Source organism: Acomys russatus, chromosome 25, assembly GCF_903995435.1.
Source record: "Acomys russatus chromosome 25, mAcoRus1.1, whole genome shotgun sequence".
NCBI lineage: Eukaryota > Metazoa > Chordata > Mammalia > Rodentia > Muridae > Acomys > Acomys russatus.
Genome location: NC_067161.1, coordinates 48,487,685 through 48,514,418, shown reverse-complemented (window position 1 = coordinate 48,514,418; position 26,734 = coordinate 48,487,685). Strand labels below are relative to the sequence as shown.

Sequence of the window (26,734 nt, the reverse complement as noted above, 5' to 3'; positions counted from 1 at the left end):
GAGGGGACAGGATGCATTGTGGGAGAAAAAGGAGTTCTTGGTAAAAAATAAAAAAAAAATTAAATAACAAGAAATGAACTAGTGGGTTAGTAGAAAGTACTTTTATAATAGTAAAAACCTATAAAAATATGTTTTGAAAATGTAAGAGATGCAAGTTACAGATTTAAAGTAACACTTGGGACGAGGCAGCTCTTGGGAGCAATGTGAAGACAGCAGCAGGACCTGGTGCCTGTGTCTGCACATCAGTAACTGCAGAAGGCTGACGCTAGTGGGGCCGTACAGATCCCCTGGTCCAATTCTCACTGTTTTTCTGACAGGAAATTGAGAAACAGCACAAACGATCTGTTTAGGCTACAGCCCAGCTCGGTCTACTCTACACCAGGACTTCCTCCTCTTCGCTTGCTGGATGCTAAACATCCAGAGCTTTCCCCACCCCAAGGCAACGAGCATTGCTCTCTACCTCGAACCACTGCTTTCTGGTCCTGTTTAAAACAATACCGGCACAGCAGGAGTGTCTCTGACCTCAAAATCCAAAAGCTCAAGTGCTCTGAAATTCGTTAGCTTTTGAGCGCTTCATCATGATACCCAGGTGGAAATTTTCATAACATGAAGCTTTGATTCATGCACAAAATTATTTTAAATAGTCTTTAAAGCCAACTCTAGGCTATGTGTAAAGTAAACATACATTTCATGCTTACAGTCGAGTCCCGTTCCAAGACGTCTCATCATGTGCGTATTAATATTCCTAGATCCAAAATACTTCTGGTCCCACATTATTTCAGTGAGGGACACAGCCTAGCATGCCAATGCAGAATATCCCTGGAGACTCCCGCTGAAGCTTGGAAAACTGCACAATTAGCCACACTGCCTCTTCATTTTATATTTCATTTTAATATACTGAAACAGCAGACATCCCCTGCGGCCCCCCCCCCCCAGCAAGGAGACAGATGAAGGAGAAGTGGGGGGGGGGGACAAGGTGACCGTGCCACCTCTGGTCTACAATGCACGGATGTGGACATGTGTAAGCTATGTGTGCCTAGGGCTAGGAAAGGTAAGTAGACTAGAAGACCCAGCTGCGGGCTGGTGCCAAGTGCCTCCTCTTCCACTAACTTGGTGAGTAACAAGCAAAGACAGATAACAGACAAACGGGGCAGTTCTAACTAGTTGCCATGCGCTTTGCCACTAGCGAGGATCATTTTTCATGTAATCTAGCCAACAGATGGAACTGTAAGGTCTGATCTCAGATACCCGATTCCTACTGCCTGTGAGCCTAAGCCCAGATTCTCCACTACACCCAGCAGAGCACTCAGCCTACTGGGATCCTTTGGGAAGCTCAAGAAGTTGGGGGGGGGGGGGAGAGAAGCTGTTAGAAAGTATTTTCATGGGACTTACATTTTTTAGCAACCACTAGTATTTAGTCTTGGGGTTAGCGAGCTGGCTTGGTTGTGAACGGTGCTTGCCACAGAGCCTGAGGATGTAAGTTCAATCACCAGGCCCCTCACAGTGAAGAGGGTTGGCCTTCAGCCTCAGCTCTGTGTGGTCCCCAAGACAGTGCTGACTTCACAGTCTCTTTACAGAAGGTACCAAAATACCTTTGATACTGACTACTTTGGTAAAGAGACTGTTTTCACTCTCTTAAGAAAGTCAAAGCTGAGTCTGCAGAGGTGAGTCAGCAGTTAGGAGCACTTGCTGCTCTCCAGAGGACCTGAGTTCAGTTCCCAGGACCCATGTCAAGATCATCACAGGAGCAGACACACTTACACAGACACATTGTTAAAAAGAGGGTGTGTGTGTGTGTGTGTGTGTGTGTGTGTGTGTGTGTCTGTGTAAAGGTGCTGATTTTGAAACCCTAACAAACAAAGGGAGAGCTCCGTGAAAAGCCAGGTGAGAATATTTTTAGTACGACGTGAAAACCCACACAAAGCCTCCCACATCATGAGATGTTCTTGCAACCCTGTGAGGCAACTGAAATTACTATCACAGAAGAGCTGGGAATAGAAGTGAACGCTTTGTTGGGCAGGGTGGCACACGGCTGTAATCCCAGCACTTCGGGGGCTGAGAAGCAGGGGGATTGCTTAAGGCTTAAGGTTAGCCTGGGCTACATACTGAGTTTTAGGCCTGCCTGGGCTACAGGATGAGACCTTTGAGCGCTCAGACTGCAGGACTCTGTCTTACTGATGAGTTACCGGAGTCAAAGCACACAACTTTCCTCTTGAAAAAACAAAACAACAACATAGCCACTTTCCAGGAAACAATGTAACATATTACACCTGTCCTGATGAATCTAGCTGTCTAGAAAAGACATCTTTCTGGTTCCCCCTAGCAGTTTCTGGAAAGCTTCATGAAGACAGCAAGACAGAAAAATACGTTCAGCAAAGTACCATCAATTCTCAATTACATACACAGTATGAAAATGTGCTGTTAAAACATTCACATTTAAAGATTTACCCAGTGCATGGGGGGCAGTTCACCTTAATCCCAACACCCTGGAGGCAGAGACAGGCAGAGCTCTCAGTTCCGGGCCAGCCTGGTCTACAGGGCGAGCTCCAAACCAGCAAGAGTTACATACATAGTGCAACACTGTTTCAAAAAATTACGTCACCCAACATTAACTGCTTCCTAGAAGAGTATTTAAAAATCACCCCATCTGGGCTGGACAGATGGCTTAATGGTTAATAGCATTTGCTGCTCCTGTACAGGTCTCTGCACCCATACTAGACAGCTCACAACCACCTGTAACTCCAGCTCTAGGAGATCCAACACCCTTTCTAGCTTTCTCAGGTACAGCGCGCGCGCGCGCACACACACACACACACACACACACACACATATATACAAACATAATATACAAGTAAAAGTAAACTCACTTTTGAAGAGCCATTCTGTCGGTGACTTTGTTTTTGTTTTTGTTTTTAGACAAGGTTTCTCTGTATAGACTTGGCTGTCCTCAAACTCACAGAGACCCACTGGCCTCTGCCTCTCTGAGAGCTGGGATTACAGGCGAAAGCAACCGCACCCGGATTCTATTGGTGATTTGTGGCCTTTTTAAAACTAAGGATCATGATATCATAAGATATAACTAACATGGGGGCTGGAGAGATGGCTTAGAGGTTAAGAGCACTGGCTGCTCTTCCAAAGGTTCTGAGTTCAATTCCCAGCAACCACATGGTGGCTCACAACCATCTATAATGTGATCTGGTGCCCTCTTCTGGCCTGCAGGTGTACATGCAGGCAGAACACAGATAAGATAGATAGATAGATAGATAGAAAGAAAGAAAGAAAGAAAGAAAGAAAGAAAGAAAGAAAGAAAGAAAGAAAGAAAGAACATGCCACAGTGAACATTGCTTAACCCTTCAGTGACTAAGAAGGTTCATGAGCATTTGTGAGAGAGCAACATGCAGGTAATAGACAATCTGAGTCAAAGGTGCGCCAGGTGAAAGGTGACTATATTATTTCTACTAAAGGACAGAATTCAGCTTTAGATTTGGGGCCAGACAGTTATGTCTTTGAATCTGACTCTTCATGCCTGGCTGTAAGGTTCTGGGCAAGTTACTGGTGTACTCAGGGTTCCTCTTATGAAACCCCCTGCTGGGATGTTGGAGTCTCTCCACTTGTTTCTGTGACATGAGGGCCAAGGTTGACCTGGCCAAATTACCGTTTGTATAAAGAAGAAAAGGAATCACCCAGACCAAGCATGCCCATCTGAAATGGCTTACGTCTCGAGGAAAACTTGAGTTATTAAAAATGTTTAAGCTGGGCAGTAGTGGCACACACCTTTAATCCCAGCACTTGGGAGGGAGAGGCAGACGGGTCACTGTGAGTTCGAGGCCAGCCTGGTCTACAAAGGCAGTCCAGGACAGCCAGGGCTGCACAGAGAAATCCTGTCTCAAAAAACAAAACAAAACAAAACAAAAAATGTTTAAGAGGAAGGAGATATGGAGGACTAAAAGACGCTGTCTGGGGCCTGAGCTGTAGAACACGTGCTTGCATGCCCAGGCCTCTGGGTTCAACCCCCAGCACCAAACAAGCTAACAAAAAGGTTGAGGGAGTCACCACCTCCCTTTCCAGTCTACAAAAAGCCGGCTTCCCTGAAAACAGGTGTAAGAGCGCCCCCGTGTGGTGTATGATCTGAATGTCACCCTCTCTACCCGCAAAAAAATCATTTGGAGAAAAAAAGAGAATTAAAAAAGCTTTTACAATCCAGTTGATGTTTTGTTTTTCGTTGTTTTTTTTCACCCCTTGGGAAATACCAAATTACTCATATTCATGTTCTTTCGAACTTTGCTAATGTTTTAAATCAGCAGATCTCAACCTTCCTAATGCTGCAACCCTTTAATACCACTCACGTTGTGGTGACACCCCTTAGGATAAAATTATGTAGTTGCTACTTCATAACTGTAATTCCACTACTGTTATTAATTGTAATGTAAGAAGATGATATACAGGATATCTAGGGGTTGGGGGGGGTTGTTTTGTTTGTTTGTTTGTTTTTTGTTTGTTTGTTTTTGTTTTGTTTTTGAGACAGAGTTTCTCTGTGTAGCCTTGGCTGTCCTGAACTGGCTTTGTAAGACCAGGCTGGCCTTGAACTCAGTGATTCACCTGCCTCTGGAGTGCTGGGATTGAAGGCGTGCGCCACCACGCCCAGCGATATGCAGGATACCTGATAGGTGGCCCCTAAAGGGGTTGAGGACCCATAGGGTGAGAACCACTGTTTTAAATAGAGACCAGTATGTTTGGCATGTAGTGTTAATAACGGGAAGTCATTCTGAAATCAACACAAAACCAAAAGTCCATGATAACAGATGGTCAGGCTGAAAACGTTGAGATCAATGAAGCCGTTACCACGCACTTAGCACCATCACTTTGTGGTCTAGCAGGGGCTGTTAATAGAAAATAGAGTTCTTGAGTTATATATGTCTCTTGCTCTACAGGTTTGGCATATATATATATATAAATAAAACAGCATAATTATCTTAATAATAGTTAGCAAACAGGCACTAACAGACCTGGGACAGTATTTAGCCACCCTTTGGCGTATGTGCCATTGGCTACACTAAAATGAGTCCTGCACCCTAAGTGTAGTGCAAACTTCCCAGCACTGACTTCTGAAAGGAGAGGACCCAGCCCGGCCATCGGAAACCACAAGGTCTATGGATTAAGACCTGTTGTTGGCTGGGGTAAAATAAAAGCTCTTTATGTAACAGACTAACAGGCATGGAGGGTAAAATTACAAACCAGAATATTCCAATTGTGTTTGAAAGAAGGCCACATTGTTTACTAAAATTAGCCTTTTATTTGAAACCTCAGTAGATTAGTAATTGAACATTTGGAAAACCAGGCAACTAACTGACCTTCCTGCTAATGTAACCAGGTTCATTTAGGAAACACCAAGCTTTTGAAAAACCTTCAATTGTTTTGTTTAAAAAAAAAAAAAAAAGCTGTATTCCTACATTTCCCTACATTCAAAGCCAGGACACATGGTTTCCTGATACTAAAAGTCAGATCTTTGGCCTGAATCATAGACAATTTTTAAAAATGCAACTGTGGGGTCAGTTTTCAACTCAATATAAACTAGGTTTGAAGAATTAGTTTAGCTAACAGGTTACATTGTGAATTTCTTTTTTAAATGTTTGTTTTGAGGCAGGGGTGGGGTGGGGTGGGGTGTCTAATTATGTAGCTCAGGGTAGCCTCAAGCTCATTCAGTAGCTCAGGCTAGCCTTTAACTCTATCTTGCCTCACCTCACTCTTCAGTACTGGAATTACAGATGTGTACAACCACAGATAGCTTAAAAATAAATGCCTGAGTACTTGACAGCTTACAAGAGGTTAAGATGACCAATTTGCCTTAACAAAATCCCAACACACTTTTCACCCCCAAAACCTCCCAAACTAGGGACATGTATCTGTGTCCCTAAGAGAACCAAGCAGGCAAGCCACATCTCACTAGTCTGCAGCTGAAATTTTACAAAATAAAAACGACTGCCAGACATCCCGAGGGCTGACACATTGCTCAGCGTTCGACTGGGATGCACAAGGCCCTGAGATCCATCCCCAGCACCACACAAAACCGGGTGCACTGGAGTATGCCTTTATCTGAGTTCTCAGGCGAGGGCTGAGGGTCAAGCATTCCTTGGCTACAAAGTGAGTTCGAGTCCAGCTTGGGCTACTGAGACTCTGTCTCATGGGGGAAAAAAATGTTTTCAAAGTCCAGCAGGGAATCACTGCTCAGGATTATCATGGAAGTCCTGTGCTTGGAGCAGCGGCTAGCCATCCTCACAGCAGTAGACAGAGCAGTGTGCAGCTGCACAGACAGAGCACTGACTGAAAGCGTTAGCCTCCTGCCTGCCAAGGTTACATCGGACAGATTCATTCCTTAGGTAAGTCTTCCCTTGCCAGCATAGTCACTGTAAAACAGTGAACACACACGTAAGACAGAATGCAAGATTAAAGTGTGGAGATCAAGTCCTCAAGCTGTGGGGAAATCTGGGCAGCCCAGATGCCTTCCTTTCTTACGTAAGATTGTTTTTCCTCCCACTCCAGAAAAGGCAGAAGTGTTTACGTGGATACATCTGACGCGTTGATACGGCTCTTAGCAGTAAATCCTTCAAAACGTCAATCTTCTCCTTCAGATTCGTCAGCAAAGTTCTGATTGTCAAGGCAAGCTGCAAAGAGAAGGGCGTGGCCTGAGTCCACTGTTCAGAGGGACAGCATATGCTAAGTTTAAAAGGCCTAGGGCAGAGGCTTAGCCTCCCAGCCGCACACTCAGGGTTGTCACGTTCTCAATGGTGTCTTGGTCTAGTCATCCACCCACCAACCCAGAGCCTGTACCCATGGCACACCTGCCCACAGCAACCTGGTCCCCACGGGGACACAGATATCGAGTGGAATCTGTCAGCTTGCACTCGTACTCAGCTGGAATCCTGTCCCCAGAGCTTCTACGCACTGTTTTATCCACCCTGGAGCCACACAGGAAACTGTTCCCTCGGTCCTTGCTCAATAGCCAAACCCTGTGGCTTCCTCAGCCATGCTTCGCATGACAAGGTGTCAGGTCCCATTACTGTCCTGACTGGTCTCTGAACACGCTGGTGTATTTATAGCCCATGCGAACTCTGGAGAGTACATGTTCTTTTTCCATGAAAGGAATGTTAACCGCGCACGACTCTTCTTCTAGCGCTGTGTGACTGTTTTCCAATCATCCTAAAAACCCAGAGGAAATGTCCGTCTGTGACTCTGAAGATGAAGAAGGGGTGGGAGGGCCCCGCTCTGACATTTGGAAACGTGAGTAACAAAAATACCCATTTAAGTGAAAACATATTTGACCATGGATGAAATCAGAGGAATGCTAAAAAGGCAGGACACCACTGTTTTCACTGACACTTGCTAAAAGTAGCAGTTATGCTGGGCATGGTGGGGTATGCCTGTAATCCCAGCACTGGGGAGACAGGAGGATCTCAAAGGGTTCAAGGTCAGCAATGGTTCACACAGTGAGGTCCAGGTTAGCCAAAGTTGCACAGTGAGACTCTATCTCAACCAAACAACAACAAAGTAGCAGCTCTGTAGCTCAGGGAGAAGCAGGAGCCGCCAGCCAGCCTCACCCCACCCCACAAGCAAGGTCACACATGGCAAGCAGGCAGGAAAAGACTAGCTTTGTTCTAATCTGCCTGGACACCAAGGGAGCCGCCCACCATGCTGACAGGAGCTGAGGGGACACAGGGCTCCACATATTCACAGAGTAAAGGACAAGAAGCAAGACGTGGGGCCTGCTGGGTGCAGCAGTGTACACCTGGACCCGGCCTGAGAGGCTTCAGCAAGGGGACCACTTGAATCCAGGAACTCAGGGCCAGTCTGGCAACACAGAGACACCCCCAAATTCTATCTGAAAGGCACAACACACACACACACACACACACACACACACTATAAATGTAATTTTTACATTTCTAAATCAACTCATAAAATAAAATGTCACCTGAAAATAGAATAATCCAGAAATTAACTGTACTGTAATGCCAAAAGTGATCCTTTCTTTCTTTTTTTCTTTTCTTTTTTTTTTGTTGTTGTTGTTGTTGTTGTTGTGTTGTTGTTGCTGCTACTGTTTGGCAACTCAGGGTTTCTCTGTGTAGGTGATCATTTCTTAATGTTAAGGTTTCTTAAAACTTTGTAAGAAAATAATCTTTGATAATCAATAGAAAAGTTCCTTTGTTATGGATAAACAGAAACTCCCAGAACTCAGAAAAAAAGATGCAAAACCCAACTCATATTTTAGCCAACATAACCCCAGACATAAGCGCGAATGTAAAAAAACTGAAACAAAACAAAACAAACAAATAGAAACCCCACACACCAATCCCACTCAAGGATGACAAAAACTCTATTAAAGCATTAGCAAACTCAGAATTATGTTAAACAGGACAAGATGCCACCATGAAGTAGAATTTATTCTTGCAAGTTAAGAATGGTTCGGTGCTAGAAAACCTAAAAATAAAGCTCATACTGTTAATGGTTAAAAATAGAATAAACATCTGATTAATACGGTGTGGGGAAGTTAAAAACTAAAACAGGAAAAAAAACTAAGAATAGACACTACTGTCTGGGTGGTATCTTTAACTGTGATCTAGGAGCCCGACTACAGGAAAAGGACAGATGAAATGTGGAAGGGCTCAAGGGAGATTAAAGCATTACTTACGATGGGGAATAACCTACTTGGGAAAACTAAAGAGAATCAACTTAGGGCTATGGAGATGCCTCAGTCAGTAGGATGCTTGCATGCAAGCATGAAGATCTGAGTTCGAATCCCGGGAGCCAGGCACAGTGATACTCAGCACTGGGGATAAAGGGACAGGAGGATGTATGGGGCATACTAGCCGTCTACTCTACCCAAGTTGGTAAATTCCAGGTTCGATTAGAGACCACATCGGCCACCACCCAGGCCCAGATCCAGGACCTTGAGTCAGTTTGCCCCAACATCTACCCCATCTATGAGCTGCTGGAGCTCCTGAAGGGGCTGGTCCTGCTGAGCCATAGCCACAGGCCCTCCATGACTCTGGGCAACAGCAGGGGAACTGAGGGGAGTCTCAGTGAGGGTCCAGTATTGATGGTGTAGCAGAAGCCGGAGGCCTTGAACCAGACCAATGGCTCATTGCAGTGAGTATGTGCAAGTAAGGCTGTTTGGCAGAAGGGTATACTGCATGACACACTGCAGCTCCCAATGCCACGGCGACGATGACTGTGATGGAGAGGCAGGAGAGACGGAGGAGTGGAGGGGTACAAGTACATCAGAGCTGCAGATGCAGCAGCTGTGACTGGTATGTATGAGAGAAGATGGCGATTGATAGGAGCAGGCCCAGAGGGGTCAGCAAGGAGGCTTGGTTTTGTGTTTGTTTTATTTTAATTTTTTATTTTCATTTAGGGGAGAGGTTACAGGCTGGAGGGCAAATATGGAAGGGCTGGGAGATGAATGAGATTGGGGTACATGATGTGAAATTCTGACAAACCAATGAAAAATGTTCAAAAACAAACAACAACAAAAAAAGCAATCAAGAAAGACACCCAAGGGGCTGGAGAGATGGCTCCAGGGTTAAGAGCACTGGCTGCTCTTCCAAAGATCCTGAGTTTAATTCCCAGCAACTACATGGTGGCTCATAACCATCTATAGTGAGATCTGATGCCCTCTTTGGGCATGCACGTGTACAGGCAGGCAGGACACTGTGTACATAATAAGTAAATAAATAAATCTTTTTTAAAAAAGAGGGGAGGGGAAGAAAAGAAAGATTAAGCTCTGGCCTCCACATGGAGACACACACATGTGTACACACACATGAACAAGTTCACATACATATACAATCCTAGAGCTAAGGAGATGAGACAGTAGGATCGGGGCTTAAGACTTGCCTGGACTACACAGCACGTTCCAGGCCAGTCTGGGCTACATAGAAAGACTCTGACTCCAAGATAAATTAAACAATCAAGCAGACAAATAAAATTGCCCTATGGATGTCACTGCTCACACGCAGGCTTGTTCTCTGTGCCTGGTCACTGGAGGTTCAGCCAGCACGAGAGCTGTGCACATGTCCAGCCTTCAAGCGCCTTGACCTGGCAGAGAACAGATGGCTCTTAGATTCGGCAGCCTCGCCATCCAGGAAGATGCTACAGGTCTGTGTTAAACTCATACTCAGGTCATTGCCAGCTTCTATCACGGGAGACCCCAGGTAACTTCCCAGCTCTCTTCATATGCAGGAGACCAAACTGTCAATTTTACCTATTGCTTAAAGTGTCCAAAAAGGTGTTTCTAAAACGTGTTTTAAGTTGGTAAATGTGAGTTATGAAGGTCAACATGTCTAAAAGATGCTTTATTTGTTCCTGTTGCTATGCTATTGTATTAACTGTTCAAAGTATTGAGACTGATCAATGAAGCTCTGATTTATTAATCTAATTATGCTAAAAACATTCCACTGTATGAACTACCATAGTTCCAAGATTTTAAATTTCCTTTTGTTACTGTTCCACAGAGGCCAAAAAGGTTTCTGTCTTTCCAAACTTGCCTCAGAGTGTTTGTGCTCTTAACCCAAAGTTCTTTCCCCAAGCCTGTGCTGTGCTGCATGCCTACTGCCTTTCCCTACAGTGTGTGCATGTCCAACAATGTGTGTTTCACTGCAGATCTCAAACAGTGATGGTGCTAAATTTATTTCCCTTTATAAACTTAGAAGGATTCTTGTAAACTACAGGAAATCCATCTCTCAGGCCAAATGGAGTCCAGGTAAGTAATACAGTCCAAAGCCCAAGTTTCTCACCTAGGGGTGGGATTCCTTCTCCATTCCCTAACTACCTCATGGCACCTTTCTACACCCAACACCAGCTAAATCCTCCCTTCCTAGTCTGTAAAATACCTCCCTTCATCCTTTGTCCAAGAGACTGTTGACACCTATCTGGTTCATTGGGAGCGGAGGTACCTAACCTCTTTGCTGACCCTCAACTAGGCTCGTCCCCATCGGGTGAGTTTCCTGACGTAGCTTTCTCTGCTGTTCTGCGACAGCCGCTGAAAAGTTAAGAGTGCACTCGTAGCTACATCCCTGTGGCTAACTCATCTGTTGAGTTAGGCTGTGGCTAGCTCACCTATTGAGCTAGGCTGTTGGTCGCTGGTTAGTGCTGACGAGCTACTAACTGGTCTGCACCAGTCCTTTGGGTCACTAACCATTATTGAGGATGCCCTGACAGCTTACTGACCTCATCTCCCCATGGGAAATGACCAGTCGTCCGTTCTTCCTGACACACCTTTGGGAACACCCGCCTTAAAGCTTACATGCCTCTGCAACTAAACTTGGACATTTCCAAAACTAAACTGTTTTAATTATTGCCAACAATTGGGTAAATGAAAGAAAGCTCCCATATTGAAAGGAAGCCCCCATAGCTAAACTTTTTCTTTGCTCTCCCAAAATTGTCACAAAGTGTCAGCATTGTCTTAAGCCTTTTCTCTTTGCTCTCCCAAGAGTTTCAAATGTACACATAAAAGAAATTTTCTCCCTGACCTACTAACTTTGTCTTCTGCCCACATATATGTCCCAGTATCCTGCCAGACTGCCTACATCTGAGACATCGTCAAAGCAGCTACGCACAAGTGCACCCGTCCAACCTCAGAAATCGTGCCAGCTGGACCTACATTGCCCTCCCCAGCTGCAGATGCTCTCAGACCCTGGACAACAAATGCAACGGCCTCTTCTTCTGGAACCTGGCCAACATTTAAGCCCTTTAAACTCCCTATCACTGCCCTACTGTCAGCAGGAAGTAGTTAAGATGATTACTTCGCCCCTTATCCATTTACAAAAGACTGAGATGGTGTGCTCCAGGCCCCGGACAGACAGCTCCAGGTTCCCCCAGCACTCCTCGATCCCTATTTGCTGCAGGACATGGCTGACATAGCCTGCCCTCTACCTTAAACTTTCAGGACAGAACTTTTCCTTCCCGTTCACCCGTTCACTATATAATTTGGACATTTTGTTGCTATTGCTTTTTTTCTATCTCTTTTCTCCATTGCCTACATTTATATACTTTAACTTGCCTTATATAAAAAACAATCCAATGTTCTTCATTTTTTTTTAGACTTATTTATTTATTGTATATACAGTGTTCAGCCTGCATGTAAACCTGCATGCCAGAAGAGCGAAGGAGAGCTCATTAAAGATGGATGTGAGCTACCATGTAGTTGCTAGGAATTGAACTCAGGACCTATGGAAGAGTAGCCAGTGCTCTTAACCTTTAAGCCCTTTCTCCAACTCCTCCCATCCCTCATTTTTAAATATAGGAAAAGGTAGGAATGTTAGGATTCTGCTTCAGCCTGCCTACCTGTGATGTCACTGCTTACCTGCCACAGGGGCCTACCCAGGGCCATATAAAAGACAAACCCTCCACATGGCGCTCTCTCTACCTCCCTCTCTCTACTTCTCTCTCTATCTCTCCTCTCTCTCTGGGGTACCCCTTCCCCCTCTTCCTTCTCCCCCCAAGCTCATCTAATAAACTCTGTATAACATAATCTCTGCCTGCTATTTTGTATTCTAGCATCTGCCTCTAATTTTTATATAAAACAGAAAGGACAAGTGAGACTAAAAACAAGACAAATGATATCTATGCAAAATAAAGGGGAGTGAACGTCACACTGTACACATAATAAAGCACTTGAATTCATTTCTTTGCTTTGTTGTTCAATCTGTTTGTGGTTGAGATAGGATCTTCATAGGTAGCCAAAACAATTGGCTAAGGAGTTATTATAAACAAAACTGCAGTGCATGAGAATCTGTGTTTGGTCCCCAGCAGCCACACAGGAGCCTACAAGTCAGGCACGCAACATGCATTTGTAATCCCAGCACTAGAGGGTGAGTGGGGGACACCCGAAGGTCCCTGGAATTAACTGGCTAGGTACCCAAATCAGAGCTCCAGATTCAGTGGCAGGCCCAGCCTCAAAAAGACAAGCGGGAAAGAGACAAAGGAAAACAACCAGTGTCAACCTCTGGCCTTCACAGGCACACACATACCCATGAACACACATACAAAGCCAAGAACATAATGTGAACGCTATGGAGTGGGGTGCTAGCAGTTATCAACAGTACAAATGCTGCAGTTATATAAAAAAAAAAATCAGTGAATAAAATATAAACTACATCTTGGAGGAGACGTCATAATACCAAATGAGAAAAAAATAAAATTAGATATAACATACCAAAACACACTCTGAAGATTTACACACATGCGTGCGCATGCACGCACGCACACACGCACGCACGCACGCACACACGCACAGCATGTGCAGATCTAGAAACGTGTTCATACTTCGAAGCTCAACACGTGAACTCTCCTGTGGTGTTACCTTAGGTGTCTTTTCCCCTCTTCTTTCACACTGATTTCGTTGTTGAATCTTCTCAGCAATTTCTTGGGCAATTTGACAAGTAGAATCGTATGTTGAGAACCTGCATCAAAGACATGCAAAAATGCTTAAAGTGCTTTAAATCAAAGTCCTGGTGGGGTGGTGGTGGCAGTGGCACACACCTTTACTCCCAGCCATGCAGAGACAGGTGACTCTCTGTGAGTTCAAGGCCAGCCTGGGTCTATATTTCAAAAACCAGACTAGCCAAAGCTACCTAGTGAGACACTATCTCAAACAAACAAACAAAAAAGAAAGAAAAAAGGACAGAAGGAAGGAAGGAAGGAGGAAGGGAGGGAGGGAGGAGCAAAAAGGCCCATAATAGAAGCATGTCCTGAATGGCGCTCCTATGCACCAGGTACCATCCAAATGCTTCACTGATGCCAAGTCAGTTAACCGGCCCAAGGACACTTTGGGGGAGGGATCATTACCTCCTGCACCCAGACAGGAGGAAACCAGGTACACAGAATCAGAGCTGACTCGCTCAGAGGGAACAGTAAACAGCAGCAACAAAAGATGTCTGGTCCAGAATCTGGGCTCTTAAGGCTTTTGCTATTACGCACAAGCAAATAAAGGAAAATGGTCCTAGGCCCAGCTCCCCACATCTCACTTGTTTGCCTCCACACGGTCATCTATGAAGACAGGAGCGTCAGTCTGGCTCTGTGGTGGCAGATCAAACATATAAAATCCATAACAAAATCCTGTCAACTACAGAACCTAAATTAAGTACCTCTAGGGTTAGGGAATGGGTGAGATCACCCATGGCAGAGGCACTCAGGGGGGCTGGGCCACGAGAGGACATCTCGGGCTGACTTCCAGACAGAACTTGATTTTCGTATGGGAAAGAGAAGCAAAACTTAAACACTACAGAAGGCACAGGGCATGAGCAAAGATGAACGGAAGGAAACATGTCTGTCACGCCCTACCAAGCAGTGGGTCTCGGTGGAAGGTACAGTTTAAATAGGACAGGTTGGTGGAAGTTAGTTTCTGCACAGCTCAGCACAGTACCCTAAGGAGCTCAGACTTACAGGAGAATTTGACCCAAAGACGCTGAAGCATTTGAACTCTTTTACTGTTTGACTCAGTGGCTTTCGGGTTTGACAACTGAACTTTCTTGTCTTGCTGGGGGCCAAACCCAATGCCTGGCATACGGTAAGCAATCATCCTACCACTGAGCTAAAAAACCTAAAATGAACACACAGAAGATGGCCCGGTATACATGTAAATATCATGTTTTTAGGGCTTTTTAATGGCATGGAGAAATGCTTCCTGTTTCGTAAAATTTAAGCAGGATACGGATTCAAACAATAAGCGCATTCAAAGGCAAAGTTGGCCTTGGTGGCCCCAATGATACAGACGCTACTTATTTTCTTCCCTTCGGATACTGAGCAGTCTCTAAATTTTCTACCGGGGATGTACACTCTTGTTAAAACTTGACAGGAACCAAAAGATGTGTTAAATTCAGCACTGGGCTGGGCATGGTGGCAGAGGCTTGGAATCCCACCATTTAGGACACTGAAGCAAGAGGAACCAGCAGTTCAAGGTCAGCCTGGGCTCCCTGAGACAGTGACAAACAAACAAACAAACAATCCAGTAACTGGCCCAAATAGCCCAGATCCCAGGCAAATCTAATTCTGTCCTTGAGACCCACTCTCCTACTATTCAAAGTTGTCTGCCATCAAACAATTGTAAATTGTACCAGAAACACCAGCATAAGGCATATTCTCCAACAAGAACCGTATAGAAATACAGTGTTATGAATTATTAAGCAGGAAGGTCGGACCCTTATATAGCAAACTGTTTCCTGTACAAAGATAACTTTGATCATCCTGTCCTTGGAGCTTCTTTGCTGAATAAATGGTTCTTATCTGGTGATTTCTGCACTACTTCTTGCTGACAGAAGGCTTCATGGTACTGAGGCAGGAAAGGGTAAATGCCTTATCACAAGTGCAAATTTCCCTCCCAGAGTCCTACAAGTTTTTCGTGAAGAACCCATAACACCCATTCTCAACTAACTACTAACTAGCTGATGACCATGGAGTCTGAAATTGAGTTTATTCCCTTTCTGGGGTTAACGGGTGAAAGAAAGCCCACCCACCCCTCAAAAAAGGTTATTTCAACCTCACATCACAGGAGCCCAGGGAGTCATCTAGGCATGCAGTCAGCCACAAGCAGGATGGGCGAGCAGTCCCACAGAAAGTGGGGGAAATACTCGATTTGGTTCACGGTCTCACCTCCTCCGACCACCGAGTTAGCAAGGGGAGGTGGCATGTGGCTCAGTGCCCTCAGCAGAGGGGAGGATCCTCACCGGTTTTGCTCATCCGTAAGGGCTGCCAGCCTCAAGCTCACCGATAGCTAGGGTCTCTGCGAGTTCCTGGAAGCCAGTTCCACCCCCAAGTCCCACGGTACACCGCTGCCACCACCGGCTACTCACCAGGGGTCCGGGGCCATGGTGCAGTCTCTTCCCGCAGCTGGGACACTTCCTGCTCGAAGCAGCTGACTACGGCGGCCCGCGCGGCTCATTCCCCGCAGTTCGGAGGGTGCGCGACCCGAGCACAGAGTTTGCAAAGTGAAAGGTGTTTTAGGAACCTCAGAACCACGCCGCCGCCGCCGCCCACAGCGCAACCCCGGGAAACAATCGATTTTTGTTAATTCACACGAACTGCTGGGTGCAAAGAAAATGGTTAAATTGTTGAGCAGAATCAAAACCTTATCCCAGGGGATGGAGGCGCTTCAGCAAGCCCAGCTCTCGGCATTTTTTTTTTTTTTTCCCTAATTCAAAAATAACAAAACAAGCCGGGTGTGGTAGCTCACATCTGGAATCCCAGCACTTGTAAGGTTGAGACAGGAAATATACATAAAAGCAACATACATACATACAGTTGCATACTGTACTAAACCGTCTTAAGTGACCTCTTTTTTTAAAAATTCTTTTACAAGGAGATATCAATTCCATGGGTTTTTTTTTTTTAAGCATCCTATCCATCAGAAGCAATTCTCTGTGTTCAACTATTCTGTTTAATTACTTTTAATATTCAGCATGAGGGGCTTAATTTTATAGTTTAAAAAGTCACACACTGTACATGAGAGACGAAGAAATTCACTCTGCGCACTTAATGTCAACCTACCACCTAAATTTCTAGAATAAAAAACAAAAAACAAAAAACAAACAAAAACAAACAAACAAACAAACAATTAGGAAGCCCTCCCTACATAGACAAGGGGGTAAATCAACTCCAATTCAGGAGGCTGGGTCTCTGCTCCGGAGTAAACCTAGCACGCATGCGTGGGCCAGTTACCATAACGACCAGGAAACGCTGCGCCCTGGAGTTGAGGAATCAAAGAGCTGAAACTCTCCAAGATGGAAAAAGAAAATTTACCGGAGACTGACGTGGCGGAATTGGAGCTTGAGGCTGTGATCGGCTTCAATGGTGAGGCCTGGAGCAACCATGATGTGGTACCTCAGGGACAGAGAGAGACACTGCCCTGCTGGCGCCTAAGAGGCAAAGGGGACAAGGACGAGAACCTGCCCAGGCACCACCTGCCCCAGGTGGTGAAGGATCTTGGCCTCATTCCCACGCCTCAGGAATTGGCATAGGTGTAACAGCTCAGATAAAGCGCCATATCCAGAGAGCAAATGCACCTAACTCGGTAGGACATATGAGTAAGGACGTCACTGTCTCTGCCCATCTGTCTCTCTGCCTGTCTCTGTCTGTGTCTCTGTCTCTCTCTGTGTCTGTCTCTCTGTGTCTGTCTCTCTCTGTCTCTCTCTCTGTCTCTCTCTCTCTGTCTCTCTCTCTCTCTCTCTCTCTCTCTCTCTCTCTCTGTGTGTGTGTGTGTGTGTGTGTGTGTGTGTGTGTGTGTGTGTTCTCTGTCCCAAATAAGAACTCTCAAAAGTTTAAGACCAGGATGAGAGGGAAGGAAGGCAGCAAGGGAGAAATCTTGTTGTTTCTGGAAGGGCTTGGCTACTGTGCTCATACATTACTTGCTACTGTCAAGGTAATCACTTTGAGAAAATTGTGTGTTTGGGGAGTTGAGAAAAAGGAAAGAAATTAAATTTTAGGGGGGAAATCAATTTTTAAAAAATCTTGTTATGAGCCAGTGGTGGTGCCCACCTTTAATCCCAGCACTCAGGAGGCAGAGGCAGGCGGATCGATATGAGTTCGAGGCCAGCCTGGTCTACAAAGAGAGTCCAGGACAGCCAAGGCTACACAGAGAAACCCTGTTTCAAAAAACCAAAACAAGCAAACAAACGAACGGAAAAATCTTGTTCTGATGCCTGAAAGCCTTATGGTTATAAGGAAGTGCTGTGGACCGATTACTGTTTAAAGTTTTCAACACTGCGGCCCTTAGCTCTCGAGTCTTTGCTGTATTGCTATATTGCTCTAACTGAAAGCCAGCATTTTCTGTATCTGCGCCAGCACCGTCTTTAGGGGTGGATGGAGATTACTGATAAGAAGTGAGCCCTGGCGAACTGCAAAAGCAATCTGGTGAGGCAGTCAGTGCAAGATCAGCAACTGAATTCTTGCTAAAACACTACCTAACTCTCAGACTAGAGACTCAAAAAAGCTGAATCAAAGTTTTGGAGAAAGGTTGTTTTTAAGATTTAAAAAAACAACAACAACAACAACACTATTTATGGGTGTTTTGCTTGCAATGCCTGTCTGTGAACCATGTACAAGTAGTGCCCAAGACCAAAAAAGGAGCATCAGTTCTCTTGGGATTAGAACTACAGACTGGTGTGAGCCTCTTGTGAATGCTAGCAATCAATCCTGGGTCCTCTGGGAAAGAAGCCAGTCTTCTTAACAGCTGAGCCAACTCGCCAGCTCCTTGTTTTATTTTTAATTATGCTTATGCGGTGGGAGAGAATGGACTTGTAAGTGCAGAGGCCCACGAAGGCCAGAAGAGGGAACCAGATCTGGTGGAGGCGGAGTTACAGGTGGTTGTGGGCGGGGCTGATTTATGTCCTGGGAAGTGAGGTCAGGTCCTCTGCAGCAGCAGTATCCAGGCTTAACTTCTTGCTGAGACTTCTCCTAAGCCTGTGGGAGAAAGTATTTATTTCAGATTTGAAAGAAGCCCAAGAAAGGGTGGCCTCTTTGAATGTAAATAGTCCTTAAGATTGGGTACAAATCCAAGGATTGAGGTGCAGATCATTGCAAGTAACCAGAATAGGGAAGGAAGGGAGGAGGGGGAGGAGTGTAGGGCTGACTCAATGAATAGCAAATAGTTTGCCGAAGCTTCAGGACGGGAAAGACAAGAAAAAAATGACAAACAAACAAACAAAAAAACTCTGGGCTTAGAGATCAGAGGCCTTAAACACCAGGTAATGGAGCTTAGAGCTTCCATGGAATTAATCAGAAGTTGAAAGCTAGCCGGGCACAGTGGCGTGCTCCTTTAATCCCAACTCTCGGGAAGCAGAAGCAGGCGGATGTCTGTGTGTTCAAGGCCAGACTCTACAAAGTGAGTTCCAGGACAGGAGCACTGTTACAGAGAAACACTGTCTTGGAAAACAAACAAAAAAACAAGTCATTGAAAGCAAAGTGACAGTAGAGACCATTGTAACTGTCATATTTATTAAACTTGAACTTGAACACAATGATGCACATACGTAACTGTACTCTACAGGTCTAGGTATTGTACTCAGACATGAATTTATCATGTAAGTAGACTGAATATAACTGTGCTAGATATGGAAACATCAGGCTGTAGCTGTTGAGAGTTTGGTCACATCCAACTGATTTTCCATTCTACCCACAGCTCTTATATGTTAAACCAGCAGCAACACTTATTGGTCAGGAATTTGCAGGCCAAATTTATCCCACTGTGTGTTTTGTAAATAAACTTCTATCAAAAGCCAGGTGTGGTGGCACATGCCTTTAATCCCAGTACTTAGGAGGCAGAGGCAGGTGAATCTCTATGAGTTCAAGGCCAGTCTGGTCTACAAAGCAAGTCCAGGACAGTCAAGGCTACACAGAGAAACCCTGTCTCAAAAAACAAAAACAAAATAAATAAATAAGTAAATAAAACAAGCTTCTATTGGGACTCAGCCATGTCGTTTGTTTAGGTGTTGTCTATGGCTGCTTTCACACTACGCTAGCAGAAATGTCTGGCTGCAACAGGAACCATATGGTTCAAAGAGTCTAAAATAAACCATAGGGTTTATTTCCCAGCTCTCTATTAAAAGTTAAACTCCTGGAATAGATAATAACAATCATTATAAATTATAATATATTATATAATAATAATAGTAATTATTATTATTATTATAAACAGCTATTTGCTAAAAGCCTAAAAGTGTTATTAAAACAGCGACATCACTTTTTATTTCTCAAATTGTCAAAGGCTAAGTATATGGATTATACGTAGGAAGATGAGAATAGGGAGTTTCACCTACAATTTCTAGAAGCACAAATTGCACCCCTTTAGGAAAGGGACTTGGCTTCACTGGTAACGTGATTAGTGCAGCCATAAAGACTCTGAGTTTGGGTCTTCGGCAGTCACATAAAAAGCCTCTCCAGGCTACCATGCAACGACTCCCCTGCCATACTGCCCCGCCTCAGGGGCTTGCCTTAGCTTCCAGAAGATTCCACAACCCCTTTGCTCCCATATTCATCCTCATGGAACCAGAGCCAGGAGGCTGATGAAAGCAAACCTGACTCTTCCTGGTGCTCTTTTTTGGCTCAAATGTGCATTTTTTATTTCTTTTTGTCCCGCGTTCTTTTTTTTCATTATTGATCTGTATAAGAGTGACCACAAGACATAGTCAATATTAAGTTGTCTTGAGCTCGCATATGTCCATTGACATTAATCCAAAACTTTTCAACTTAGCCTCTGGAAGATTCTTAGAACAAGGGCAAAAAGCAGCAACATTCTTTGCCAAAATATCACACACACACACACACACACACACACACACACACACACACAAAATGGTCTCTAGCCCATTCGCCAATACTACTCATCCCTGAAGCCTCTTGAGCTGGGCCTCCATAGTTCACACTGAACGTAGCACTACTGTTTTCCATGCTCCATGAAGATGCCCCATTAAGCCCTGCTTACTCCATTCATCAACTGCCCTAAGGCAAAGACCCAAAGTCCACATTCCACTAACAAGCAGCAGGAACAAACCTGCCACAGCAATACGACACTCTCAGGTACTAAATTCTGCCTCACTTACTGTTCTATTGCTCTGAAGGGACACCATGACCAAAGCAACTTATATTTTTAAAAAATTTAATTAGGGACTTGCTTACATTTCAGAAGGTGAGTCCATGACCACCATGGCAAGGAGAATGGCAGGGGGCAGGCCAGCATGGCACACGTGTAGTAGCTGTGGGATTTTATGTCTTATCCACAAGCAGTAGGCACAGGGAGAGAGAAAAAGATGGTGCCTGGTGTGGAATTTTGAAACCTTGAAGGCCACACCACATAGCCTCTACAAGGCCGGACCTCTCAATCCTTGCTAAACAGCTCCACCAACTGGGAACCAAACATTCAAATATATGAGCCTATGCGGACCATTCTAATTTTAAACTACTATACCCCAGACCTCGACCCCAACCCCAGTACTATCCCTAACCCCAAACCAACTCCAACCCCAAAACCAATCCAGTCCCCAAAGCAACACCTACCCACTCACTCTAACCCCCAAACTAACCTTAAATGCAAAATAAAAGGTTCTCTTTTCTCATGCTTACTGATTCTTTGTTACAAAGGTTCTTTCTTATAAACTCGTGTTATAAATTCATGTTACTTGCTCATTTTTGCTGTTGTTGTTTCGGTGGTGGTGGTGGTAAATCTGTGTTTCTTATTGCTTCGTAGAAGCTCTATGTATATTAACTGAGAATCCTATAATCTCTGTACATTACAAATTTCTTCTGGTTTGTGCTTTTCTTTTCATTTTGCCTTTTGTAGCTAGAAATTCAGATTTGAACACAACTGGATAAATAATCAACCTTTGCTGTTTTTTGTACCTGGTAAAAAAAAAAAAGTCATTTCCTACATCTGTGTAAACATTAGGTCCCGTTTTTCACATTTAGGTCTTTGATGCACCTGGAATGTGTTATTGGTGTGTGATATGACGTGATGCTCTTATTTTACTTTTACCATATGGGTGGACATATGAATGCTTATAAAGAGCCCGAAATTAGGAAGAAAATTATATAGTTTCCGTAGGAATAGATGAAAAACGCTAACTTTACTTTCATAAAACTTCATTAAAAAGGAGCTGGGTATGGTGGCACAGACTCAGACTTTTAATCCTAGCACTGGGGAGGCGGAGGGAGGGAATAGCTCTCAGCCTGATCTGCATAGCAAGTTCCAGGCTACACAGAGCTACCTAGTAAGACGGTGCCTGAGGGGGGTGTGGGGGGGGAAGATGGTGCCTGAGGGGGGTGGGGAGGGAAGGGGGGCAGGGGGGGAAGCACTTCATAGAAAGGAATGCTCACAACTGAGATATAAGAAACCATTTATTCAATATAGAAAATATTTAACTATGGGAATCTCGTGCCTCAAAGTGAATCCCAGAGAGACTTGAGTATGAATGAAGAAATCATTTGAAAATGAGACCGCTGGAGGCCAATATGTCAAGTAAAATAAATCAGGCACAAAAAGATAAATGGCACATATTCTCACCCATATGTGAAGCCAGAAATCTGATCCTAAGAGGCAGAGCCTAGAGCAGTGGGTAACAGAGCCTGGTGGTTGCAGGGAGGGGCAGAGAGGGACGGAGAGAGGGTGGATAATGGGTAGAGTATGGTTGGGTAAGAGAAATGCCTTCTGACTTTTTTTTAGCACAGCAGTGTAGCTATGAGAGACAATTAATATAATGATTCAAAATAACTAGTAGGTAGGCTTGAATGGGCCCAGTACAAAGGAATGATCATGTTCTGAAGCCATCACATGACAGTTACCCTCACTATAGCTGCATATGGCATACATACATGGACACCTCGCTGGGAATGGTGGTCTACACCTTTAATCTCAGGACTCTGGAGGCAGAGGCCTACAGGTATCTGTGAATTTGAGGCTGACCTGGCATAGCAAGATCCGGGCCAACCAGGGCTGCATAGTGAAACCCCCAGCTAAGAGAAAAAAGAAGGAAGGAAGAGAGGAAAAGGAAGAGAGGAAAAGGAAGGGAAGGGAATGGAAGGGAAGGGAAGAATGGAAGAAAGAAAGGAAGGAAGGAAAGAAGAAAAGAAAGGTCTCACTGTAGCCCATAAATGCTTACAATTGCCATGTGTCAAAGACTTTTTTAAAATCCAAAAAAACTATATTAATAAACACGCATGACTCTTTTAATGAGGAAGAAAAAAACAAGCAAAAGTATTTTTTCTTTTTTTGTTGTTTTTGCCCTCTGTTTGTTTTTGTTTTTTGAGACAGGGTCTCACTTTGTAGCCATTTTGTATTCAATCTCCATCGTTGCTTATAAGGAGAAATTAAGTTAAAAAAAAAAATTTAACTCTGCTTCCTAAAACCAGTTTAAATTACTCTGTACATTTAATAGAATTGTACTAAAAATATTCCAGCAGACTTTAGAGTTTATTTTGTAAAATACACACGAAGAATAAGCAGGGGTTGGGATGTAGCTCACTGATAGAGCATTTGTCTGGTCTACACAAGGTCTTGAGTTTTGGTCCTCTGCACTTTGTAAAGAGGGGGGAAAAAAGAGTCACAAAAAATATCTTCTCTAAGATGAATAACAGGAGAGGACTATTCCTGCTAGGCAGTGGTGGCGCACTCTTTTAATCCCAGCACTTGGGAGGCAGAGGCAGCTGGATCTCGGTGAGTATGAGGTCAGCCTGGTCTACAAAGTGAGTTCCAGGACAGCCAGGGCCACACAGTAAAACACTGTCTCAAAGGGGCGGCGGCGTGTTTTCTATTAAAACACATTTGAGAGTTGTTATTGTTGAATTGGTTCTTGGCACCTATCTGCAGGGAAGGAGCTGACTATGAAGGATGTCTCACTACAGGAGGCCTCCGGCTTCTTCAAAGAACCTGCCATTGTTTAGGACTAAAACAGTGGGTTGCGGGTTGTTTGTTTTTTCCTTGAGTCTTACTGCAACATATTTGAGTGACAGATTTTAAGTAAATTAAAAATGGGCAAAGTGATGTTCTGATACGCAGAAGTATTGTGAAGTAATCCCCACAACCAAGCTGATGAGTAGCATGTTTAATGTTTTTCACACCTGTGTGTATGTGCTGAAAACACCAAAGGTCAACAGTCTCAACAAGCATACACTGCAGTGTTACTGTCGTAGGTTTTTCTATCCCTGTGAAAAAGTCACCATGATCAAAAGCAACTTTGGGGAGGAAAGGGCTTATTTGGCTTATTCTTCCACCTCACTGTTCACCATCAAAGGAAGTCAGGGCAGGAACTCAAACAGGCCAGCAACCCGGAGGCAGGAGCCGGTGCAGAGGCCATGGAGGGGTGCTGCTTTTACTGGCTTGCTTCCCCGTGACTTGCTTATCCTGCTTTCTTATAGAACCCAGGACCACCAGCTCAGGGATGGCACCACCCACAATGGGCTGTGCCCGTCCCTATTGATCACTATGCTCTGCGGGCTTGTCTGTAGCTGGGTATTGTGGCGGGATTTTCTCAGCTGAGGTTCCTCCTCCTCACACGACTATAGCTTTTGTCAAGTTGGCATAAAACTATCCAGCCCAGGGTAAATAACTCAGAGTAAATGAAACCGTCATTTTGAAGTACCACCTAAACCACCATGTTCCTTGCCCATATATATATTGTGTGTGTGTGTGTGTATATATTCCATCAATAGGCAAATGGATAAAGAAAGCATGAGGCAAGCCGGGCGTGGTGGCGCACACCTATAATCCCAGCACTCGGGAGGTAGTGGCAGGTGGATTGCTGTGAATTCGAGGCCAGCCTGGTCTACAAAGCAGGTCCAGGACAGCCAAGGCTACACAGAGAGACCCTGTCTCGAAAAACCAAACAAAAAAAAAAAAAAAACAAAAACAAAAACAAAAAAAGAAAGAAAGAAAGAAAAAAAAGAAAGAAAAGAAAGAAAGCGTGAGACACACACACAGACATACTGTAATGTTACCTAGCCTTTGAAAAGGTGAGCATCATGCCACTTGCAAAATGGTGAGTGAGCCTGAAGGACATTCTGCTAAGTAAACCAAGCAAAACTTTTGTCTTTAAACGTTTGCTGTAAGAACCCACGCTCTCCCTGTGCCTGTAGGTCATCCCTCTAGCAAACTGCCTGTGCCCTATACATCCATGCCTCTCAGGATTAGAGAATCTACCGTACCGCCTTGCTACCCAAAGGGAGGTTTCCAGGCAACATCAGCACCCTTTGCAAGCTAGTTGGAAATGAGGGTATCCTAGCTCACTCCAAACTCGAGTCATTTTAACCAGCTCCCTGGGGGAGTTCTATGCACATCAAAGTCTGAGGAGAGATGTTCCACACCAGTTTTCTTGTCCGAGGAATAAAATTACCTGTTATTTGATACTTGTTTTCCTTGAATTAAGCTTTATTTTATAAGTGTTGTCTTTTGTACTGTAATTAAAAAAAAAAAAATCAGCCCCAGCGGCACATGGTTATAGTTATTTTTAATCTCTCTCTCTCTTTTAGGACACGTTCCCAGTGGCCTCAAATGCCATCCTGACCAGGAGCACCTGATCTACCCGCTGGGCTGCACCATCCTCATCCAGGCAATAAACAGTCACGAGCAGAACTTCCTGCACGGCCACGGTAACAACGTCTCCTGTTTGGCCATCTCCAAGGAAGGAGACTATATTGCCTCTGGACAAGTCACCTTCATGGGGTTCAAGGTGAATAAAACGGAAATCATTGGCTGCCACATTTACGTAAAGGCGCCTCCCGGGAAGAGCCACCGGGCTGCCGGGTTCCTAGCTCTGTGCTCTGTCCGTCCTTCATTATTTATGTATAAAACAGTCACGAGAAAAAGTAGCTAAGATGAGGGGCCCTTAGCTCAGACACCATATGGACATCAGCTGCTGCCCATCTCCCTGCTGCCAGGGCCCTTTGCGCTTTGCTTTGCTTTCTCTTGCTCACAGCTCATCAAGCTGCCCTGCCCACCCCCCCCCCACCCCCCCCCCCCATCCCCACCCCAAAAGATTCTGGTATCTTTGCCCCAGATGCTGCAGCTTGTGACCACAAGGGCTGAGCTTTAATCTGCTCCTGTTTGGTTGCTGTCTGTCATGCTTATGCTAAGTGGTGGAATACATGGGGGGAGTCGCATTATTGAGTATTTCTCCCCCAAGAGCAGCAGCCTGCCCTTCAGCTGTTGCTAAAGTCTGTCGAGGGTCTGACAGTGTAATTCTCCACCCTCAGGCAGACATCATCCTGTGGGACTACAAGAAGAGGGAGCTGATTGCTCGGCTGTCACTGCACAAGGGCAAAATCGAAGCCCTGGCCTTTTCGCCCAATGATTTGTACTTGGTTTCTCTTGGAGGTCCTGATGATGGAAGGTAATGAATTAGGTGTACTTATATTTCTCTCTCTCTCTCTCTCCCTCTCTCTTGGAGGGGAGGTTGTTGTTGAGTTGTTGTTGTTGTTGTTTGTCTGTTTGTCCATTTGTTTTGAGACAGGCTTTCTCTCTGTTGCCCTGGCTGTCCTAGAACCCTCTTGTAGATCAGGCTGGCCTTGAACTCAGAAATCCACCTGCCTCTGCCTCCCAAGTGCTGGGATTAAAGTCATATACTGCTGCCCAGATACTTACAGATTTTCTACCAGATGTGACAGACATGAAGTGTCTCGGCCTTTCCAGGCCCTCTGTTGGTCTACTCACATCTGAGTGTGCTGTTCTGTATAAAACATCATGAGAAAAAGTAGCCGAGATGAAGGGACCCTTAGCTCTGACACCATGTGGACATCACCTGGCCATCTCACTGCTGCCATGGCCCAATTACAGACAATCTGAATGGATTGTTCGGGGTGGGGTGGGAGGGGTGGGGCGTCTTGGAGTCATAAAATCTTCCTGGATGATATTGTGTGCACCTACATTAAAAAACCGTTACTGTCAAAGACATCATGACCACAACCATGGTAATAGTCGTTATCAAAGACTAATGTTCTTTGAGTATGTACTGTGTTGAAAGTGTGTGCTGATAGCTTTAACTGCAGTAGCTCACTTGAGCCTCATACCTACCCTTTAGAATGGAAACAGTGGTGCCCGGTGACAAGCAAGCAACTGAAGTCAGTAGTGGTAAGTGGCAGCGCTGGGACACAAACTCTGGTGACATGGACCCCAAAAGTGTTACTTTTACCTTGCCCTACAAGTCATGATCTTTTTTGCCCTTTGATGGGCTCAGTGATATGTGACAAAACACACACACAC

The 26,734-nt window shown here is 44.8% G+C and overlaps 2 protein-coding genes across 3 annotated transcripts in view; one reads left to right on the top strand and one right to left on the bottom strand.

Moving 5' to 3' along the window:
• Window positions 1-15,966, bottom strand: part of Stx8 (syntaxin 8) — a 229,475-nt gene extending 213,509 nt beyond the window's left edge. The window contains exons 1-3 of the mRNA XM_051168484.1: window positions 15,846-15,966; window positions 13,358-13,457; window positions 6,568-6,662 (exon numbers count right to left, since the gene is read on the bottom strand). Of these exons, the coding sequence (XP_051024441.1) occupies window positions 6,568-6,662; window positions 13,358-13,457; window positions 15,846-15,934 (284 nt within the window). The 5' untranslated portion in view covers window positions 15,935-15,966. The remainder of the gene's footprint in view (window positions 1-6,567; window positions 6,663-13,357; window positions 13,458-15,845) is intronic.
• A 794-nt stretch (window positions 15,967-16,760) lies between these two features.
• Window positions 16,761-26,734, top strand: part of Cfap52 (cilia and flagella associated protein 52) — a 39,942-nt gene continuing 29,968 nt past the window's right edge. The window contains exons 1-3 of one of the 2 annotated variants that reach the window (XM_051167835.1): window positions 16,761-16,842; window positions 25,006-25,205; window positions 25,729-25,865. In XM_051167835.1, coding sequence (XP_051023792.1) covers window positions 16,773-16,842; window positions 25,006-25,205; window positions 25,729-25,865 — 407 coding nt within the window. In that variant the 5' untranslated portion in view covers window positions 16,761-16,772. Of the gene's footprint in view, window positions 16,843-17,009; window positions 17,063-25,005; window positions 25,206-25,728; window positions 25,866-26,734 lie in introns of those variants that run through there. The other variant, XM_051167836.1, reaches the window with a different exon arrangement.